The sequence below is a fragment of the Molothrus aeneus genome, chromosome 15 (genome assembly GCF_037042795.1).
Source record: "Molothrus aeneus isolate 106 chromosome 15, BPBGC_Maene_1.0, whole genome shotgun sequence".
NCBI lineage: Eukaryota > Metazoa > Chordata > Aves > Passeriformes > Icteridae > Molothrus > Molothrus aeneus.
This window is the reverse complement of record NC_089660.1, coordinates 11,272,719-11,293,339: the sequence shown is the minus strand read 5'-3', so window position 1 is coordinate 11,293,339 and position 20,621 is coordinate 11,272,719. Positions and strand designations below refer to the sequence as shown.

The 20,621-nt window shown below is 47.4% G+C and overlaps 2 protein-coding genes and 1 long non-coding RNA gene across 3 annotated transcripts; 2 read left to right on the top strand and 1 right to left on the bottom strand.

Annotated features, from left to right (window-relative positions):
- The first annotated feature begins 179 nt into the window (after positions 1 to 179).
- LOC136563147 (protein Shroom1-like) lies at positions 180 to 4,639 on the top strand. Its single transcript, XM_066560360.1, has 5 exons — positions 180 to 249; positions 962 to 1,528; positions 1,923 to 2,073; positions 3,186 to 3,458; positions 4,384 to 4,639. Exons 2-5 carry the CDS (start codon positions 1,185 to 1,187, stop codon positions 4,636 to 4,638), a joined length of 1,023 nt encoding a protein of 340 aa, XP_066416457.1. The 5' UTR covers positions 180 to 249; positions 962 to 1,184; the 3' UTR covers position 4,639.
- A 7,638-nt stretch (positions 4,640 to 12,277) lies between these two features.
- Positions 12,278 to 15,541, bottom strand: SOWAHA (sosondowah ankyrin repeat domain family member A). Its single transcript, XM_066560304.1, has one exon. It carries the CDS (start codon positions 15,410 to 15,412, stop codon positions 14,069 to 14,071), a length of 1,344 nt encoding a protein of 447 aa, XP_066416401.1. The 5' UTR covers positions 15,413 to 15,541; the 3' UTR covers positions 12,278 to 14,068.
- A 273-nt stretch (positions 15,542 to 15,814) lies between these two features.
- LOC136563161 (uncharacterized) lies at positions 15,815 to 16,676 on the top strand. The gene is made up of 2 exons (XR_010784607.1): positions 15,815 to 16,093; positions 16,370 to 16,676. It is a non-coding gene; the product is annotated as an uncharacterized lncRNA (long non-coding RNA).
- Positions 16,677 to 20,621: the final 3,945 nt, after the last annotated feature.

Below are 20,621 nucleotides of genomic sequence, written 5' to 3'. Positions count from 1 at the left end.
CAAACAAAAAAACACCCAAAAAAACAAACGAAACAAATGAAAAAGCACAAACCTCAGTGAGTGTACTTGGAGCTCTACCATCAGCTCCCCTTTGTGGGAATAACAAACATGGGAGCAAAATTAAGCAGCTGCCTCGCCTGCAGTGCTGGCTGCCCCAGTGTGCTGTTTTCCCTTCCAGGACCCGTGCAGATGTGCCAGAGGTGCAGCAGCACCGTGCCCGCGCCGTGGGAGCTGCCCCGGCACCTCCAGGTGAGGCTGCGGGGCTGCGCTGGGCACAGCCATGGCCCAAGGGTGGGACCCCAGCGCTGCTCCCGCCTTCTCTCTCGGAACCCTTCGTTGTCCATAAGGGAATATTCCCCCCGCTGCTCTCTGGGTCAGCCTTTAAAATCGTTTCCACCGCGGGAAGTGCCAGCCCTGAGCAGCTGTCCCTGCTCCATCAGATCTCTGGGATCACAGCTCCCTCCTCCGAGCCTGGAGAAAACAGCATTTCCAAAGGAGATGCCCAGTCCTGGAGAATCTGTGTGATCAGGACTGCAGCAATAGGGGATTCTGGTGTGTTTTGTCAAAGGAAAAAAAAAACTGTGCCATTTACACATCACTAATTAGGAAGTTTGTGGTTTAAGTCTGCATATTTTCTTTGCTAGTTTGAGGAGCATCGAGGGAGATAAACATCTGAACTCTGTCTCAGCAAGGCAGTGATGTTGACTCTTTTGTAGTAAAAAAAATTCCACTCTTTCAAAAATATTCCAGTGGTTTCTGGAGACTTGAATGGCTTATGGAAAAAAAAGAAATTGATTTTTTCTTCAATTTCATAGTTTAGCAGGTTAGCATAAAAGTAACTGAAAGTTCCAGACAAAACCATACCATCAGAAACATCTGATCGTAGCTCTTAAACAGTCTGCAAAAAATCTGTTACAAGAGGGAATGTCTCAAATAAAAGGAACTGTCTTCTTCCTTACAGTGTCCACGACTCTGAGAAAGATGGACCCAAGAATCATGAACATAAGGACATAACTGGACATGGTCAGGATAAAAAGGAGAAGACTCCTGAAACCCCCGTTCCTGTCCCAAGAGGTGGAAGCGAGGAGAGTGCTGGAGTGGAGGAGGAATGCAGAACTCAGTCTCTGGGTGGGAATGCTGCACCCAAGCAGCAGCAGCAGCCTGCAACTTCTCCAGAGCAGGGAATGCATCAGCACACAGCATCAGCTCAGCCTCACCAAGGACACAAACATCCAGCCAAAGGTCTCCTTGCCCAGGAAACATCCTTGCACAGCAACCACAATGATGGTCCCCTGGAGAGGGACACACACCTGCCCCAAAGGAGGCTGCTGCCTCCCCAGGACCAGCGGTACCAGGAGCTTGCTCTGGAGATCATTGCCAAAGACAGGTCTCTGGAGGACATTCTCATGCCTCATCCTCTTAGAAAAACTGCCTTGGACCTGATGGAGGGCTTGTTTCCTGTTAACATTTCCATGCTGGATAAATCCCGCAGGAAAAGGGGAAAGGCACAGCATGTGCAGGAGAACGAGTAAGTAGACAAAGCCAATTATCCAGCACTTTGGTCTATTTTAATGTACAGATACTATCCATACTAGTATGAGAGTAGTAAGATGAACTTGAGCACATTGTTTCATTTTTGTTTAGTTAGAAAAACATATTGCTTTCTGATTTACAACCAAGAAATGTCTGAGGCTAAGGGTATATAATGGAAGAAAAGAGGTTCAGTGGTTCCTTATTAAAGGGACTCTGACAGACCTAGGCTGCAAATCTTTTACTCTATATCTTCTAAAAACTTGGAAGATCTCCTGTGGTGAGAAGAGAGGAGAGTGATCCTGAAGTCAAGATGGATATAACCATTAATTCAGTGTTAGTGAAGAAAAGTGTAAGTGTTTGCTTTGGGTATTTATTTTCTGTTCCAATAGCAGGAAAAGTCATGGAGATGGACCAGAAGAATGTCCAAAATCTGAACATGAAACCAAGCAAAGGAGCAAATATCCTGCCTCTATGAGAAACCAAGTCCTGAAGAGGAACAGAGACAGCACAAACAAGCTAGATGACATCACATCTAAGAAAGTATGTAAATGACCTTCACAGGAACCACTGTATTTCCATCATGACAAAGAAATTCTCATTAATCTCATTATTGCTATGGATATTTTTATCCCAATAACATTTCATAGGTAACTTTGAATCAATTTTTGCCAGTAGGTGAAGTCCTGGCATATTGATCATAGTTGGTGGTCTTTAAATCCTGCCTGATTTGACTCAGATCTCTCATCTATCATCATTAAAGGTTTCCTTGCACAGCCAGCTCCAGTGCAGCAGCAGCAAACTCCCAATTTAACACTCAATTCTAATCTCAAAATCTGTAAAATAAATTAGAACTGGCAGCCTAAATAAGAAATATTCTTTACTCTGAGAGCTGGCAGCAGTTTCTGCACATTCCAGTGTTTGATTAATTCCATACATGCAGAGAAGGGGGGCACAGCTGGACAGTGACAGAAGCCTGGAGCTTGAAAGAGTGATTATGTAGCTTTGCATAGTTAGGTGGGCTTTTCCCCGGCCATGCCCATCTCAGGTAATGACAATCTGCCTTCCTGAGGCTCCTCCTGCTGTCCTACTGCTGCTGCTGTTCATGGTGGCACTGTCCAACTTCTAAAGAACTGATGGCGTGCTCCCACTCAAGTCTTGAGGCCTTTTTCCATATAATTTCCCTATGAAACAGCCTCCTGTGATTACTTTTCTACCCAGGCACCATGGCCTGCTTGAATTGCCCATGGCACTGACTTTTTTTGTGCATATGATAAGTGAAATTCCAATCAATTCTTCCAAAGCTTGGTACAGAGATGGGACTTCATGCTCACATCCTAGAACAACTCTGTGTAATCATGGTGTAATCTTTATTGCAGTTCCCTCCTGACTGATTGGAAGCTCTCTGAGCCAGAGAATATATCAGCAGCTAGGGTGATTACCAGTAATTTGCTTTCCAGACTTTGAGAATTAAGTACAGGTTAGAAAACACTGCTGCTTTTTTTTTTCCCCTTTTTTCTTTCCTGTAGCTTAAAATTATTTTAAAAGTCAAAAATTTGGCCAAGACAACGTGAAGAAAATCCATTCTCTAGAACTGATACGGATTCTCTTTGGCAGTAACGGTTCCTGTGATTTTTTATTTTTTCTCTTTGCAGCTGGAACTCATGGCCAGTCTCCAATCCAGGCTGCAGGCGCTGTGGGAAGAACAGGAGCTGGTTCTCCTGGAAGTCAGGGAATGTGCCAAGTGGGGCGAGGAGCTGGAGGTGCTGGTGAGGGACCTGTGCAAGCCCCAGGAGTTTGAGCGCTACATGATGTTCATCGGGGACCTGGAGAAGGTGCTGAGCCTCCTGCTCTGCCTGTCCAGCCGCCTGGCCCGGGTGCAGAATGCCCTCAGCAGGATGGATGGAAACATGGAGCCTGAGGAGAAGGTGAGAGACAACAGAGCTGCTGGATTTGTTCACTTCACTTATTTCCAGGTGTAACTGAGGCAACTGCGGTGTTTCAGGGTCTCCCTGACCCCAGTCGGTGCCCAGGACAGAGAAGTCCAATTAAGCACGACCTGTCCAGGCCCCTTGTCATCTTATTGCAATGCTCCCATACCTTCTTGGTGATTTCTTATGAGCAGCTCCTCACAGTACTCACCTTCTTTATAGCACAGCCAACAAACTCCAACTCCTCACCCAGCTAACACACTCTTTTATAGCACTCATCTTTATTGGACACAGCTGTGGCCTGTTAAGGGCAGGCCTGTTCCTAATCTTTGTTAATTAGTATAGCTGCAACTCCTCAGGGGTGAGATTACCTTCTGCACTATCTTTATTTTCTTAGATTCTATCCCCCCCAGAATACCAGGACTATGCTAAATTATCAGATTTAAGGAATTACAAGTATGCATGCTAAGAGTACTGAGGATATATAAAAGGTATATAAAAGAAAAGGCAAAAAATCATCTTGGCATCAACGCAGACCTTTTAATAGAAGCCACTCTACCTTTTTAATATGATAGTGGCGCTCAGGCCACATGTAACACACAAAACACAAAGATACATACCTTAAAGAGCTTCTAATTGACTGAAGATTGTTACAGGATACTTTCAAAGGACCAGAATGTTAAGTATATTGATTTTTTTCATGAGGGCAGCATAGGAGAAGTGAGCTTTGATGGCATTTTCTGTGTCTTTACCTTACAAGCCACAAGAATGAGTAACTGAATTGAGAAAAAACTCAGGTGGAACGCAAAGCCCACAAGAGGAAGTAATTAAATTAAATTGACTGTGGCTTCCAAATGAAGAAGCAGAGCCTGCCAGGAATGATGGGTTCTCATGGTTGCTGCTTTGTTTTTTATTCCATTAGCAATCGCTGAATGAACGGCACAAGCTCTTGTCTCGCCAGCGGGAAGATGCAAAGGACCTGAAGGAGAATCTGGACAGGAGAGAACGTGTGGTCTCTGGAATCCTTGCCAAATACCTGACAGAGCAGCAGCTCCAGGACTATCAGCACTTTGTTCAAGTCAAGACCTCCTTGCTGATTGAACAGAAGGACCTCGAGGAGCAGATTAAATTTTTTGAAGAACAATTAGAAAATCTCAAGCAAAGCATCCCCATCTAACACCCACCACCAGGCCAGACATTTTTATATGTCATATGTGATGTTTCCCTGGAAATCCACAGGTACTCTCATCACAGGGCTCAATTTGGCGGATTCTTCTGTTTGTGCCACAGCATTGACAAGTGTTCAGATGCTCTGAGATGCTCCAGGCACACTCTGGACATGCCCTCCACTTGGACAGGCCAGCTGACAGCACCTCACAGTGTGTAACAAACTGCCTTGTGGACATGACTGATAGGATTCACTGCTCCTATTAACGGAATATGTATTTCCCCTTCCTCTTGTCTGTCCATCTGTTTCCAGATTGATATCATCTCAATAAAAGAACCACACAAATATTTGCCTCTTGTGGGTGGGCTGAGTGTTTGAAATGAAAAATTATGTGGGTGTTCAGATTTGAATTGGTGATTGCACAAAGCCATAGGAAATGTTATGGACCACTTCAGTGAAACTCCTGCACTCATTTCTACTGTTTATATGTGTGACACAGTAAAAATACACTGTAATGAAAGAAAATAATTACTTCCTTTCTTGGCAGTTGTCACCCATGAGTCTTTCCTGGCTCTGTGTAATCCTGGTAGGCTGCTCAGAGAAGGTCAGAAAAAGGGTGATCTTCACTGACATCAAAGAGCCAATCAGTGATGTAGACAGTTTAAATGAACAGTTTTGTGAATCACAAACTCTGGTCTTATTCCTGCGCAGTCATTTGCAAAGTCCTTGCTGTGCTTTTGAAGAATTTATTTTTCAAGCAGCACCTTCAGGGCATTGTTTTTAGGTAGTTTTCAATTGTCAGCATGCACAAAACCCTGAACATGTGGGGAAAAGTTCTGCTGCAGACTGTGCCAGGAGGAATCACCAGAAGAGATTATTCAGTTTCAGTGAGACTTTATATAAATCCCTTGGCAAAACTGTTTTAAGCCAATGTTTGCATTGAGTCAAACCAGTGATGTTGCTGTATTTAAAATCTCACTGTGTTTTGTTTGCAAGAATTCAGTGAGAACAATATTCAGCCTAAACTACATACCTAGACCATGAATAAGGCAGCCACTAATTAAACTCAGGTTTCTTCCACAGCCAAAACAGATGTTCATTGTGCCATGATGCTGGGCTTTACCAAGAAGTGTTTTACTAGTGCTGTGTGTCCTGGCTACAGAAGTATCCCCACCCCTGAGAGAAGCTGTCCTGCTCCTGGGGAATCTCTTCTGGAATTGTATGTCACTGGGCACAAGAACTCTGGGAGCACAGTGACCAAGCTGCCAAGTGTGTTTGTCTGAATACCTGAGGGAAAATGGCCAGACACTGTAGAGCCTGTGAGTAATCTGCACAGTGGTTCTCAGAAGGCCACAAACACAGGCTTTTAATACATAAATCAGATAGCTGGCTTTTGAAAATGGTCTTTAAAATAACAGAAGCGATGTTAATGGAGTCAGTGGAGAATTTATAAAATACAAGCAATGTTAAATGAGCTGTTTACATGATTTGAGAAGCCTGACTTGAAGGTGCACTTTATTCTTATTATTCCTAGTTGAGGGAAAAACACCTGATTGCAAATAAGTGTTTTGTAATTGAAGCTAATGCTTGCTTTTAAGGGGAAAAATGGGTCTGCCCTGTTTAGCTTATCTTTTTAGGTCATTGTGCCATGGGGAGGGCAATTGCTACCCATTCCACGACTGGCACTCACATGTATGCTTCAAAGAGCAATAATTAAAAATAACTTTGACTCGGTTAAAAAAAAAAAGGGCTCCTTGGTACAGTGTTGGACTTTAAATTCCAGGCAAAGTGAAAAATGGACACAGTGACAGCATCAGAACCTCTCTGCAGGCAAGTAGAGACCCACTTTCAAAGCACCAGCAGGTCTGGATTGTCAGGTGGGTCTCAGTTTTGATACTGATCATTTGTTAGAAATTTATTAGGAAGGTAATGGTGAAAGTTCATCTGGACTTCAGCCATGTGCAGCATTCCTGGCACACTAGCATACTCAGTCATGGTAAGTGCCCCTTTCTGCTCTGGTCAGCTGTGGCCTCTGAAAGTACAGACTGAAGCCAAGAGCACATGCTCTTGAATCCTATTGCCTTTTGCTGAAAGTTTGGTATTTAGAGCACTAGTTACATCCCCATACCAACACATGGTATGAAGTTTGGTATTTAGAGCACTAGTTACATCCCCATACCAACACATGGCGGCTTTTTCCCCACCTCAACTCATGCAGTAGAAGGCAAGATGGCCAGAAACGCAGAGCATCTTCATTTTACAGCACTGTGACCCCACACTGCTCCACACAGTTTTTTCTGACCCTTTACCATCAGAAGACAAAATCAAGGCTTGAACTCTCAATAGCAGTAACTGGAGGTTTTTGGGGAAGACCTACAGGGATTATGGAAATAAAACCCTGTGCAGTGCTTGTATATAATTACTGCTCATCCATTACTCACTGTGACCTCTGCAGCAAGGGCACTGAGTTACCTCTGACTGGAGCCCTGGAGAGTCTCAGCTGCAAGAGACTTCTGCACCTTGGCAACGCCTCCGTGCCGGGAGACTTCTTATGTAAACGAAGGCAGGTTGTGTGAGTGGGGGGAATGCAAAGAATGAAGAAGTTCCCTGGTACCTGACCCTCCAGGAGAGCAGGCAGGAAATCCCCGCCACCGCCCAGCCTTGGGAGTCTCCTGCTGCTGCCTGCCAGCCTGATCCTTTCCCAGGTAGCGCATAATGTGAGCCCTGCTCCATGGAGAATTGTAATCGGAGCCCTGCGGGGAGCTGTCTCCATGAATTAATGACAGCTGCAGCCAGGACAGTGCGGAACAGCGGGGCTGAGGAGAAGAAAGAGCTGAAAGAGGCAAAACGCAAGCGCCCGGATCTCCCCGTGGTGTGCGGCGTGGGAGGCTGTGGGATTCCAGGAGCGATCTCTGCATCTCGCTTGGCCACCCACACACGAGTGCCGTGGGGGAGACTCTGCAATAGCTCCTGTCGTGCTGGGCGAAGCAGGTGGGCCGAATTTTGGGCTAAGAAGATGGCTGGTACTGCCCGAGGCACAGCATGAGCCGGTGGGGCCGCTGCGGGAGCGGGCACAGGCAGTGGCACTGCACCCCGCCCAGGTGACAGCAGCAGCAGTGCATCTTGCCCGGCTGACAGCAGCAGCAGTGCATCCTGCCCGGCTGGGAGCAGCAGTGCATCCTGCCCAGCTGACAGCAGCAGCAGTGCATCCTGCCCAGGTGACAGCAGTAGCAGTGCATCCTGCCCAGCTCACAGCAGCAGCACTGCATCCTGCCCAGCTCACAGCAGCAGCAGTGCATCCTGCCCAGGTGACAGCAGTAGCAGTGCATCCTGCCTGGCTGGGAGCAGCAGCAGTGCATCCTGCCCGGCTGACAGCAGCAGCAGTGCATCCCGCCCAGGTGACAGCAGCAGCAGTGCATCCTGCCCGGCTGACAGCAGCAGCACTGCATCCTGCCCAGCTGACAGCAGCAGCACTGCATCCTGCCCAGGTGACAGCAGCAGCAGTGCATCCTGCCCAGCTCACAGCAGCAGCAGTGCATCCTGCCCAGGTGACAGCAGCAGCAGTGCATCCCGCCCAGGTGACAGCAGCAGCAGTGCATCCTGCCCGGCTGACAGCAGCAGCAGTGCATCCTGCCTGGCTGGGAGCAGTCCTGGCAGTGACTGAGACATGTTAGACACAGTCGCTCCTGTAGAACTGCATTTAACATCCACTGCAATGTGTGGGAGTCACTGCTGGACCAGGAGCTGCTGTTTCAGCCTTTTGGGCACTAAATGGAAGGATTTTCATTATATTGTTCTAAATCCCAGCCTCATTTTCTTCACTGGAGCATTTTGCATATGGAACAAATTAAATTAAACTAATTAAAGAACAGAGAACTGCAGGAGTTCTCTGTTAGATAGATGTACTCTGCAAAAAGATCTGTTTTGTGCTTGTGAGAGCTGTATTTAATAAGTAGAAGGATGTTCTCTCTGCTTTGAGAATTCATGGCAACCATCTGAATAAATTTTTTAAAATAAACTCAGAGCAGCATTGCAAAGCTAATGTTCTGTGCCTGGAGGGAGCCCACATAGACATTAAAGAATAATCAGCCTGTAGGAATCATGCAACCTCTGGGGTTCACAAAAGGCTCTCAAGAAGCAGCACTTGAATTTCACTGCTAAATGAGAGAGGCATTAAAGGTTATCAGAGACTCTAAAATACCACATGAGCCTCGAAGCTGAGTCATCTCATAGATAAATCCACAGAGAGACAATGTGGGCTGCACTGATAGTCTTTATTTAGAGAATAAGAGACATTTCTAAAAATGTGAATAAAGACCCAGAGGTCTTTCTAATGGGCTCAGCCCATGGTGGAAGAGTAAGAACATCCCAAACTACCTCAAAAGGGAACCACTTGTGAAACAATCTCTCCAGAGACCCCTGCCCTGTGACAGCTCCTGATGGCATGGCTGGTGCCTGCAGGACCCCCATCGGGGTTTCAGCTGCTCCCTGCTGAGCCCAGGGTCACCTGATGTCACAGTGGCTGTTAGAGAGGTCTGGTCTGGAGCTGATCCCAGCCTGGAGTGAAGCTGCAGCTCTTTGTTGCAAAGGGGAAAGTTACCATGGGAGAGTGGTGGAAGAAAAAGCAACACAAAAATCATGGTGAGAAAGCCTGTCTGTACCACTGCAGTTTGTTATTGTCACCATGTTGGTGAATCTTAGTGGTGTGAATGTCTGCCTCATGCAGGAGCCTGTGGGTGAGGACACCAGGGAAGGCCTGGCACCCCAATACCTCCCATCAAGGGCTTTTGTGTTTGGGTATCAGGTTCTGTTCAGTGGAAATGAACATTATTTGGTTTGTGTCAGCTGTGACTCCACAATGCTTGCTGTGCTTCTCAGCTGGAGTCTCTCTCCTTGTCTGGAGGGTCTCAAGGGATGGGGATGGATGATTTTCCTCTTGGGAAATGGTGGTTTGTGTTTGGCTAAGAACTCATGCTTTCAGGTGAACAAAAGTAATGTCCTACCTGGGACAAACACAGAGCAGAGAACTCTGCCAGCATAATTTTTATTGTGCACATCTCTATTTTCTCTTCACAGAAAGGGAAGATGTACTAAAGCTGTGCTAATATTAACAATATGGATCTATTTTGCGTGGTTCCAAGTTACACACACAGTATAAAGGCTCAATGTGCTTAATGACTCGCTTTGTCTTATAAATTACTGAAATAAACCTTGAAGCTGGAATAGAAATATTCTTCATTAGGATACAGAGTTTTTGATCTGTCTGTCCTGCTCTGCCCCTGCTGTCCCCCTTCAGCAAACAAACACCACACTGTTTGTGCCCGTGCTACATGCTGGCCAAGTCCTGTTAACAACCTCTTAATTTGGGGAGTCCCACAATAGTACAAACAACTGGAAAGGGCAAAAACTGCCATGCTGCAATTTTATTCAGATTAATATGCAAATCAGGAGGCAAGTATATCCAAGGAATGTAGGTCATGGTGGAAACATGAAGAGAGGGAGCAAGAGATGAGCAATGGGCAATCAGGGGACTGTCTAGAAATGCTTCCTCTACCTCCAGCCAGTGGCTGCAGCTCCCATTGGTCTTTTGGAATTACTGTGACTTCTTCCACTGGACCTGGGGTTTGTGATGAAGCTGAAATCTCATTAAGACTCCTCTGCAGTGAAGGAATGGTGTCTCCTGGGTTTTTATAGTCCACGTTTCTGTGCAGCACTCACAAGAGAACGGAGACAGCCAAAAATCTCTGTAAGTCTGACCACAACCACACTGTCTCACACTGCTCAAACAGCCACAGCCAGGAGAACAAAGTCTGTCCCTTTGTGCAGAATTGTGGTTTAGGGTTTGTTTGCAGAGCTCTTCAGAGCAGGTTTTTGAGCTGATACTCCTCAGAACAAAATGCCAAGGAACAGACAAACCAAGTTATCCTTAGCAGGCAGACTGAGCCAGGGTCAGGCAAACAGTAGCTTTCCTGATCCCTAGTGCTGCTGAACTAAAATCAGAGCTAGTTTTCATTTGTGTAGGCGCTCCACTGTATGCACATTCGCAGGGTGGGGGAATGACATTGCTCATGCTGCCCACAGGCCTAAAAACATTATCTTGATTTCAATTTGCATATCAGTACTGACTGTGTACTTTAAAGAAGTGACCAAGGTGATTATCTACATTTTACAGCAGGAAAACTGAGGCATGCTGAGAGGGCAGGCTAATAACCAAGCCAAAATTCCACCAAGCTGCTGAGTCCTGCCCCTGTGCCTAATGTGTGCCTTCCACCTCCAGCCTTCCCCACCACTCAGCCCTCTCCAGGGGGCAGGAGCAGAGCCAGGGGGGGCTCAAGTTTTTTGTTTTTTATCTTTCCTGCTTTTAGCTTTGATGGTGCCTTGGGCAGCTCGGGGCTGGACTGGGGATTCAAAGGCTGCCTGCCCAGCCTGTGGCACAGCCCCCGTCCCAGTGTGCTGAGGGAACCCAGTTCTCCTCTCAGCTGTTCCTGTGAAAACATCCTGCATAAACTTCACAGCTGTCATTTGTTCGGGTGAAAATCCCTCTGCCTTCAGCCAGACAGATTTGGGCTTGAAAATGAGAGCTAGGGAGAATCAGTCAAGATTCATAGAACAGTCCTGCCTTTTGCAGGAAAACACTCTCATGATCACTCATCACCCTACAGTGTCCCTTCCCACGGTTTAAAGGGTGACATTGGAACCCAAAACACAGCCAGGCTGATAGACTGGTTTTACTTCAAACTGAAGGCACTACACATACGTGTGAGATGACAGCAGTGTGTTCTCAATACCTCTCAGTACTCATCTGCACCTGAAGCTGTACTGCACTTCATGTACTCATCCCAGCCTCCCTAAATACCATCTTTGCCTTCATCAGCTCAACAAGGAGGAGGAATGAGCTGAGTCACTGCACAAACTTGCTGGCAGAGGCTGGCCCAGCCCACCCCACCCACAGCACCTGGCCTTGTGAGCAGCTCTGTGACATCAGCCTCCTGCCAAGCCTCCAGCACTCCCTGGGGAATGCTGTTAGAGGGCTCTTGCTGCTGGCCATTTTCTATCACAACAGCTCATGGCTTCCATGCCTCTGAGGAAGGAGTAATGCAGAATTTTCTTGGTGATACATGTTGTGTTGCAATAAAGTCTTATCTCAAGTGTGACTTTGATAAAACAATAGAGAAGCAATGAAACCTTCTCCCTACTTTCCCAGGGGTGAAATCACAACCATGCTCTCCAGATTAGTCAGGTGGGGTTTTTAAACACAAAACACTCCATCCTTGAACCCTGCCTCTGGCTCATGCAGCCTTGACTCCGAATGAGCACTAAAGTTCAGCAATGTTGTCTGAACAGGTATCAAGCCTATACTCATAATTATTGAACAAACTTCTCAATAATGCCAAGCCAAACTGCAGTGTTTGCAATTCCCACAGAAACAGAACGTGTTCACCAGGCAGTGTCAGTGCCTCAGAGGTAACTTGAATGTATACACACACTTCTATGGCTTCAGGGGAGAAAAAGAAAAATGTTCTGTGTCTGTACACATGGAAAGACTCTTTAGAACAGAGCCCTGTTTTTCCCAGAACTCTGCAAGCTGGCAGAGTGCAGCACAAATCACAGCTTCAAAGGACCACGCTGGTCAATGGTTACCAACAGCTAGAGAGCAAATTGGATTTTATTTTTTTAAACCCTATTCCAGATATAGAAGTCATGAGGTGCTTGATCATTAACCTCTGCTTAACAACTTAATTAGTTCAATCCAGAAGCAGACCGGTGCAGAATAATCCAGTCTCTTCCTAGAACAGGTGCATCAGAGCTGCTGCAACCTCTGATCACACTCCCAACGAATGTCACCAACTCCAGGAACTTCAGGGAGAGTGTTCTGAAGGAAAGAGGGCAGTGCCTCCATCTTCAGTCTTGCAGCATTCCTTGTGAGTGTTTAGGACAAGCCAATTAGAACCAATTACAAGTACTGGGTTTAATGCAAGGCAGAAAAAACCAAAACATTCCTGAAGTCACTGACCTGGAAGGAAAGGAAAGCATGCAAACTAGTGTTTCAGTGCAGAAACCCAAAGAGAGCCAGTGCAGCACTGCTCTCACCTTCAGCACCTCTCAATGATACAGGTTTCTATCACAGTTTTAGAGAAAACATGCTGGTTTTGCAGACTTGCTCCAGAAGTCAGACAAATTCTGTTCACAGCTCTGCCTCTTTGTGTTAACTTTAACCAAGCAGTAATTAAAATAATAATAATCTTACTGCAAACCTAACATGCACTTAGCATGCTTTTTGAGCTATGTGTAGTTCTATATATAGAACAATTATGTTTATCATTTAAAAGAAGAAGAAGAGTTCATTTTAGGTCAATGATTCTGTTGAGATAAACACTGCTTCAAGAGGTCATGCAGAGGTTCTATCATGAAACACCTAACATTACATATAGCCCCATGTTTATAAATATTTATTGTAAATAGGTCAAAATGGGCCAAGTTTTAAACAAAAATAATCAGACATACAAGCCTAACTTTGTTTCCAGCTGGCTACTCAGAAACTCTGACAGATCCAATTCCCAATTTTTCAGTTCAATTTCAAACTATCAATAAAGCTCTTTATTCAGCTAAAGTTGATTGAACAACAGTGAAGTTTAAATGTTCACAGTATCATCAGACGTGTTAAGTACCACCTGGTCTTTCAGGAGAGTCTTTCAGGAAGAGAGAAAATCTTCAACCACTAGCCAAGCTTTCAAACTGAGGTAGACAAGCCATGGTGACATGAGTGTTGAAGGTCAGGGTCTATCTTTTTAAGTAATTTATCTAATAAAATGCATCAGGCAACAATTGAGATTGTTATGTTAGTATTTCTGATATGAAATACTGAGTGAGAAGCTCTCAAAGTGAGAAACTTTGTTTTGAAAAAGTATACAATTTTTGTAAATAGAAATATCCTTCTTCTGCTACCAAAATAATCAGAAACATCATAGAAAACTATGCATCTTTCCTCTGATAATTTAATCCCATTAGATAACAAGCCTTGTTAAAGTAGCCAGCTACCAGCTTGCTGTTCACAGTGTAAAATATGCAATCCTTCATCTTGCTTCTGCTCTTCAGCTGAAGAACACAGATCAAGAAGGCTGTACCTCAGGCATTTTGACCTGTCCACACACACATAAACTGTTTCAGTTTTTCAACCATTAAGTATAAAGTTTGTGGTCTCCACCAACAGATCAGCACGATGGTACATACAGCATGGATAGCACTTCCTGGCAGCTCCTTTCCACAGGCACCTGGGCTGGGTTTCATGCTGTGGGCTTTGGATGCAGACCCTATCACTGATTCTTTTAAAAATCCAAAAAGACAGACAGACAGAGAAAAAAATCCAAACTGCTTCTGCAAGAGAAAGCTGAGACAGCAGCCGTGCTATTAAACCATTCTGATCACAGTAAGGCAGAGGCTAGTGGCCAAAGAACAGCTCAGAAACGGGTCTGCGTTTCACAACAACCTCTTCCTCCTCCTCCGCTACCTCAGAGAGGGAGGAATATGAAGGGAAGCCCCCTCTGATCTTTGGCTTCCTCCTCGGGCCCGTAGTGGCAGTCAGAAGCTTGTTTAAAGTTGAGGGCTTCCTTAAACCTTTGGTGAGATCATAGAAGGCCATGTCATCGGATATGACTCCCAGGAAAGTGCTAGTGGAGCTCAAGATTGAAGCCGCAAGCTTTGTAGATTTCTTGATGGGCACGGAGTGTTCCATGTTTTGGGAAAGGCTGGGGTCCCCCAGCAAACGCCTAATTGTAAGGGATGTCCCTTCCTTTAAGTACTGGTGCGGCTTCTTCCCGCTGTAGTCCCTCAGGTCAATCTTGGCATGGTAGCTGTAGACGAGCATGTTGATGATCTTCTCCTGGCCGTGAATCGCAGCCAGGTGCAGCGCCGTGTAGCCACCATGAGACCTGGCATCCACGTTGACACGGGAGCCGCCCTTCTCGGCCGCTCGGATGATGTTGGTCACCATGTCGCAGTTGCCGTTCTTGGCGGCCCAGTGCAGGGCGGTGAAGCCGGAGATGAAGTCCCTGCGAGCCGCCAGGCTGGCGTCGCCCAGCAGCAGCCCGTGGAGCTGCTGCGTCCACTGCCCGTCGGCCGCCAGCACCAGCCACTGGTGCTCCGCCTGCTCCAGGGGCACCACGGTCTCCTCGCTGGCCCGGTGGTTCTTGGGCCCCCTCCGCAGCCCGGGCGAGCGAGACCCGGCCTCCTCGTCCAGCGGCGGCGGGGACAGCGGGCTGGCCGCCGGCTCGGGCGGGCCCTGGGCGGCGGGGGCCGGCACGCAGCGCACGGGCAACATGCAGGGCTTGGGCGGCGGCTCCCGCCGGGCCCCCGCCGCGCCCCCGGGCAGGGGCACCCCGCCGCCGCCGCCCTGGAACAGGCCCCGCAGCTCGGCCACGGCCCGCGGCCCCGGCGGCTCCTCGGGGGGCGTCCCGGCGGGGTCCGGGTCAGGGACGGGAATCGGGTCGGGGACGGCAACGGGAACAGGGGGGCCGGCATCGCCCCCCGCCGGCGGGGCAGCGCGGAGCTGCCGCTTCAGCACCACGAACTTGACGCCGTCGATCTCCTTCACCGTGGCCACGGCGTTCACCGCCGCCTTGAACCGCTCCCGCCGCGCCGCCCGCCCCTCCACCTCCCCGGCCCCGGCCCCGGCGGCCTCCAGCAGCGGCCGGAAGGCGCTCACCAGCTCGGTGTTGCGCACCCGCCCGCCGCGCTCCCTCAGGAAGCCCATCACTGCCTCCGCGCTGATGTCGAGCTCCGCCATCCCGCCGCCACAGGTGGTGGTGGCGGAGCCGCCTCCGCTCCCGCCGCCTCCGCGCGGTTCGGATGCCGGGAGCCCGCGGGGGTGGCCGGACTGGCGGGCCGGCGGCACCTGCTGCGGGCAGCGCGTCCCGCGGCCGCTCCCACGGAGGTGCTCCGGCTCCCGCCCCGCCCCGCACACGGAGCGCAGCGGCCCCGGGCCCGGGCCCGCCCCGCCCGCGGGGCGGCGCTGCCGGGAGGGCCCGGCCCGGGCGGGCGGTGGGAGCGGCGGCACCGTGCGGAGGCACGGGCGGGCGGCGGCGAGCGCGGCCCCGGCCCCGGCCCCGACCCCGACCCCGACCCCGACCCCGACCCCGACCCCGACCCCGACCCCGACCCCGACCCCGACTCCAACTCCAACCCGAGAGTGGGTGCGGGCACGAGAGTAACGGAGACTCCTCGGGCGGGACCGAACGCTTCATCATTTACTCGTCTTCTAGCTTCCTAAAACGATTTTTTTGTTTGGTTGGTTGGTTTGGTTTTTGGGTTTTTTTCGGTAGCAAATAGGTGGAGCAGCATTGGTTAGAAATCACTCTGCAGAGTTTGGTCTCCATTCCTAGAAAAGCCTCAGGTGTTCTGTTGGGACCTGTGATCCTGCTGGGCGAGAGGCTGATGCCTCAAAATTTGCCAGAAGATGGGTGGATGGGTCAGTCTTTGGAAATATACTCACCTCTATGTGATACTATATATTATCATATATACATACATAATCATATATTATTATCTGTGTCTTTTACCTATATTGCATCTACAGTGTGGATGTATGTGTCTTTTTAAACAATGAAATATTTACAGCATTTACTGCATCTGTTCATGTCCACCAGGAGAAGAAAGAGCTTCTCTTTTTATAGAGAAGCTGCCTCTGCTGTCTTATCAATTACTTGTGCCTAAGCATTTACCATTACTGTTCTCTGCTCTACAGGAGAAAATAAATCCCAGGAAAATGCTTTTCTCCAGGCAAAGTAGGAGGACTGAGGACCTCTTGGAGGGATGTTCAGCCTGCAAACTTGTTTTCTCCTCTGAATGCTGCAGTTAAGATCACTAAATCAATGCCTGAACAGTTTGTCTGGGAGAAGAGCAGGAGAAACTGAGAACAGAATGAACAGTCAGTGTGATTTGAAGACATAAAAGTAACTGTATGAGGATGGGTAAGAAAATGTAAATAGATCTGGAGTTGTTTTCAGTCTGAGAACTTAAGAAAATTACTTAATAAAATGACCAAATGTAAATGTCCTTTTATGACCAAGTGACTGCCTAGTAGGGAAGTCTCTGCATCTATTCTCCCTGGACTTCAGCAAAGCCTTCATTACTGCTTCCCACAGCATTCTCCTAGAGATGCTGGCAGCCTATGGCTTGGAGCCCACTCTTCTCTAAAGGGTTAAAAACGGCCAGGATGGCTGAGCCCAGAGAGTGGTGGTGAGTGGTGCCACATTAAGTTGGTGACTGGTCACTAGTGGGGCTCCCCAGGGCTCAGTATTGGGCTCAGTCCTGTTTAATATCTTTATTAATCATCTGGACGAGGGGCTGGAGAGCACCCTCAGAAAACTCACAGGTGACACCAAGCTGGGTGGGGTTGTTGATGTGCTGGAGGGTACAAAGGCTCTGCAGAGGGATCTGGACAGGCTGGATCAGTGGGCTGAGGCAGTGTGAGGGTCAGCAAGGTGAAATGCCAGATCCTACACTTCAGCCCTGCAGAGCTACAGGCTGGGGCAGAGTGGCTGGAAAGCCTCTCAGTGGAAAAGAACCTGGAGGTGCTGGCTGACAGTGGCTGAGCATGACACCAGATGGGCAGGACGGCCACTGGTCTCCTGTCTGTGTCAGTAAGTGTGGCCAGCAGGACCAGGGCAGGTCTGGTACCCTGGCACCAGGGCAGGTGCCCAGCACTGGTGAGGCCACACCTCGAGTGCCGTGTCCAGTTCTGGGCCCCTCGATTCAGGAAGGACATTGAGCTGCTGGAGGTTTTTATCCTGGGGTGACCTTATCACTCTACAAGTACTTGAAATGAGGCTGTATGAAGGTGGGGTTTGGCCTTTTCCCCCAGGCAAGCAGTGACAGGACAAGAGGAAATGGCCTCAAGCTGCAGCAGGGGAGGGTCAGGTTGGGCATCAGAAGGAATTTCTTTACAGTAAAGATTTCAAACTCTGGAATGGTCTGCCCAGGGAGGTGGTGGGGTGTCCATCCCTGAAGTGTTCAAGGAATGACTGGACATAGCACTTAGTGCTATGCTTTAGTAGACAAGGTGGTGTTTAGTCAAAGACTGGACTTGATGATCTTGGAGGTCTTTTCCAACTTTAATGATTCTCTGATCAGTTTGTGTCAAAGTCTCCATTTTGAAGGCGATGTGAGGTGTGTCCTTCTTACTGATGCTGACTTCCCTTCTGGCTCTTTCTTACCTTTACTGAGGGTAAAGAGCCTTTTCCCACAGATTGCATTTGGCTCTTTCCCCTTCCCTCTCCATCATCTTTGTGCAAATGTCTGTAAAACTATTTCATGTTTTGCTAACAACCTGGCACTAAACCAGTTCCTCAAAATAATTTTGCTGCTCTAATGCTCTTTCACATAATAATAGTGTGCAATCTTGTATTAGTTCTGTATTTCTATGTGAATTGCACACCTCCTATTACTGCCTTTCACATGGCCTGAACAGCAGCCTTGCCCTTGCTGAGACAGCCACTTGAGCAGTGCTGCAATGCTCTATAGCTCATGGCATTGCCTGCCCTATGTAGAGAGCTAAAAATGACCCTGCATCCAAATACTAATTGCTGTGCCTTGTTTTCACTGTTTAGATCCTTACCAGAATCCCTTGCAGGCATAAGAAAATCTCAGCAGTCTGTGATTTTTGCATTGCAAACTTTCAGCTGTACCCTGGGATTATAGTTCATATCTGCAAATGAGAGCGAGGAGGAGGGAAAATGATTCAGAAGAACAGGCTCTTATAAAAAACATTTTATGTTACAAATGTTAAAGGGAGAAGTTGCTCCAGTTGCTGAATTGGTTCAAGCATGGGGGTGGGGGAGAGAGGAGAATCTCAAGCTCACTGCAGTCTGTCTCTGTGCACAGCATCACACCCCTGCCCCCCTGTATCCTTTGAGACCCACGAGGCTGCTGTGACATCCCACCTGTGTTATCCCCAGCCCAGCACCATTCCTGCAGAGGGATCTCCCTGCACCAGGCTCCCAGAACACCTCACTGCTCCACACCCACACAGCCAAGCCTCTCTGAGCACTTGCAATGGGTCAAGGTCCAAAAAAAGGGGAGTTACTGAGGCTGTTCCCCTCTGCAGATCCGGGCATTCCCCATTGCTGCAGAGCAGAAGAACACATAGCCAGGAGGTCACAGAAGAGGAGACAGGATGTTTACACATGCACCTCGTGCCAAGCAAGTCTGAACTGGTTGCTCTGGTTTAACACAATGACCTCTTTGCCCAGGTACTGCCTCCAGCCACCTGTTCCACACACGGTCTCTTCATGGGCAACCCATGGAATGTGGTTGTGCTCCTTTTCACAATCTCTCAGTGGGTTTTAGTAACCTAGCACATTAACACATTTTTAGTAACCTAACACATTCATGTGGTTGTGCTCCTTTTCACAATTTGTCAGCGGGTTTTAGTAACCTAACACATTAACCTCCTATATTATTTGTAATAAAGAAGAAAATAACACTTCTGGCTAATTACCCATACCAGTTCAGACCAGACACATCCTGTTTGCCAGTCTTTCCCTTTATCTGTTGATGCCTTTTGGTTGCCCACCATTCAGGATGAGTGCTGAAGACCAGGGCACCAGCTCCCAGTGAGCCCCTTTTAATCTGCTGAGTGCTGGTCACACTGATCAGATTGTGGAGCAGAAATTAAACCCTTTGAATGAATTTTATTAATATAGATAATAAAATCCTGGAATATTATGGGTGTTATATTCATCAGTCATCCAAAATTTCCAGCCTTAAAAAAACATGAGAAGTTTTGCCTCTTTCTGTGTCACCAAAAACCTACAAAGCAAATATTTCTTGTTGGGCTATTTACAGAATACTGTGGGCTGCTTCGTAGGAGATCTCAAGCCAACTGTCTTGATATTTTTCATTTATTGGCTGAGACAAAAACAATATACATAAGCTCATGATTAGATTAATTTACTACTACTTTTTTAAACACAAATATTGCAGTTTGTTATTTCTGCATCATAGGTTCTAGAGAGCTGGCCTCTCTAACCATTTTACTGATGTTAGTTACCTTTCCTGGAAGAAGTCTCCTAAACTCTATTATTATTATTATTATTATTATTATTATTATTATTATTATTATTATTATTATTATTATTATTATTATTATTATTATTACAGTGAAGTAAACTGCACAGTGAACCTGGGAGCTTTTCCCACTCCCTCAGAGGAGGAAGGTGAAGGTTGTATGACTGCAATTATCCACACCACATAAACCAGGAAATAAAGTGGGAGATCAAGCACAGTATCTAGTCAAAGCAAAGAAGTTTCTACTGCCCAAAACTGAAGGAAATGGTACCCTAGGTCTTGCTCTTTGATATTCTCAGAGCCACAGGGAAAATGAGATGCCAGGCTGGAAGCAAAAGGGGAAGAAAAGGGAATGAGAAGGATAGTCCCAGTCAGACAGGATGCTGCTGCTTTGTAGAAAGGCAAAGCTTAGCTGCTAATGACTACAGATGGGACTTTTACCTCAAGGAAAACTTATTTTCCTCCAAAATGAAATCAGGGTTCCCAGAATAAATAGGATGACAAAGCCAACAATTTCCTACTTTTCTTGTTAATATATTCATGTGAAACAAAGAGGGCACATTGTGAGGGAAAATAGCTCTTTCTTTGTTCCATGGAGAAATGCAGTAACCTTCCACAGATAAACAATTGAGCAAAAGTCTGTGAAGGGGTGGGGGGGAAGATGGAAGGGGGGGAAGGGGAGAGGAGATTATTTACAGATAAAAGGGATTTTCTCATAAATGAGAAGGATTCAGCTCTAACTCAAGGACCTCAGGAACCAGTTCAGAAGATGTTTCTTAACAGCAGCCATTCAAACAGAGTTTTCTGTTTATCTCAGACTCTGTATTTATTAAACACTGCTTGTTCACACAGATGGGGCAAGGATTCATCCCAAGCATCCTCTGGTTTTCAGATGATGCCTGTGAACTTGATGGGATTTTAGCAGGATA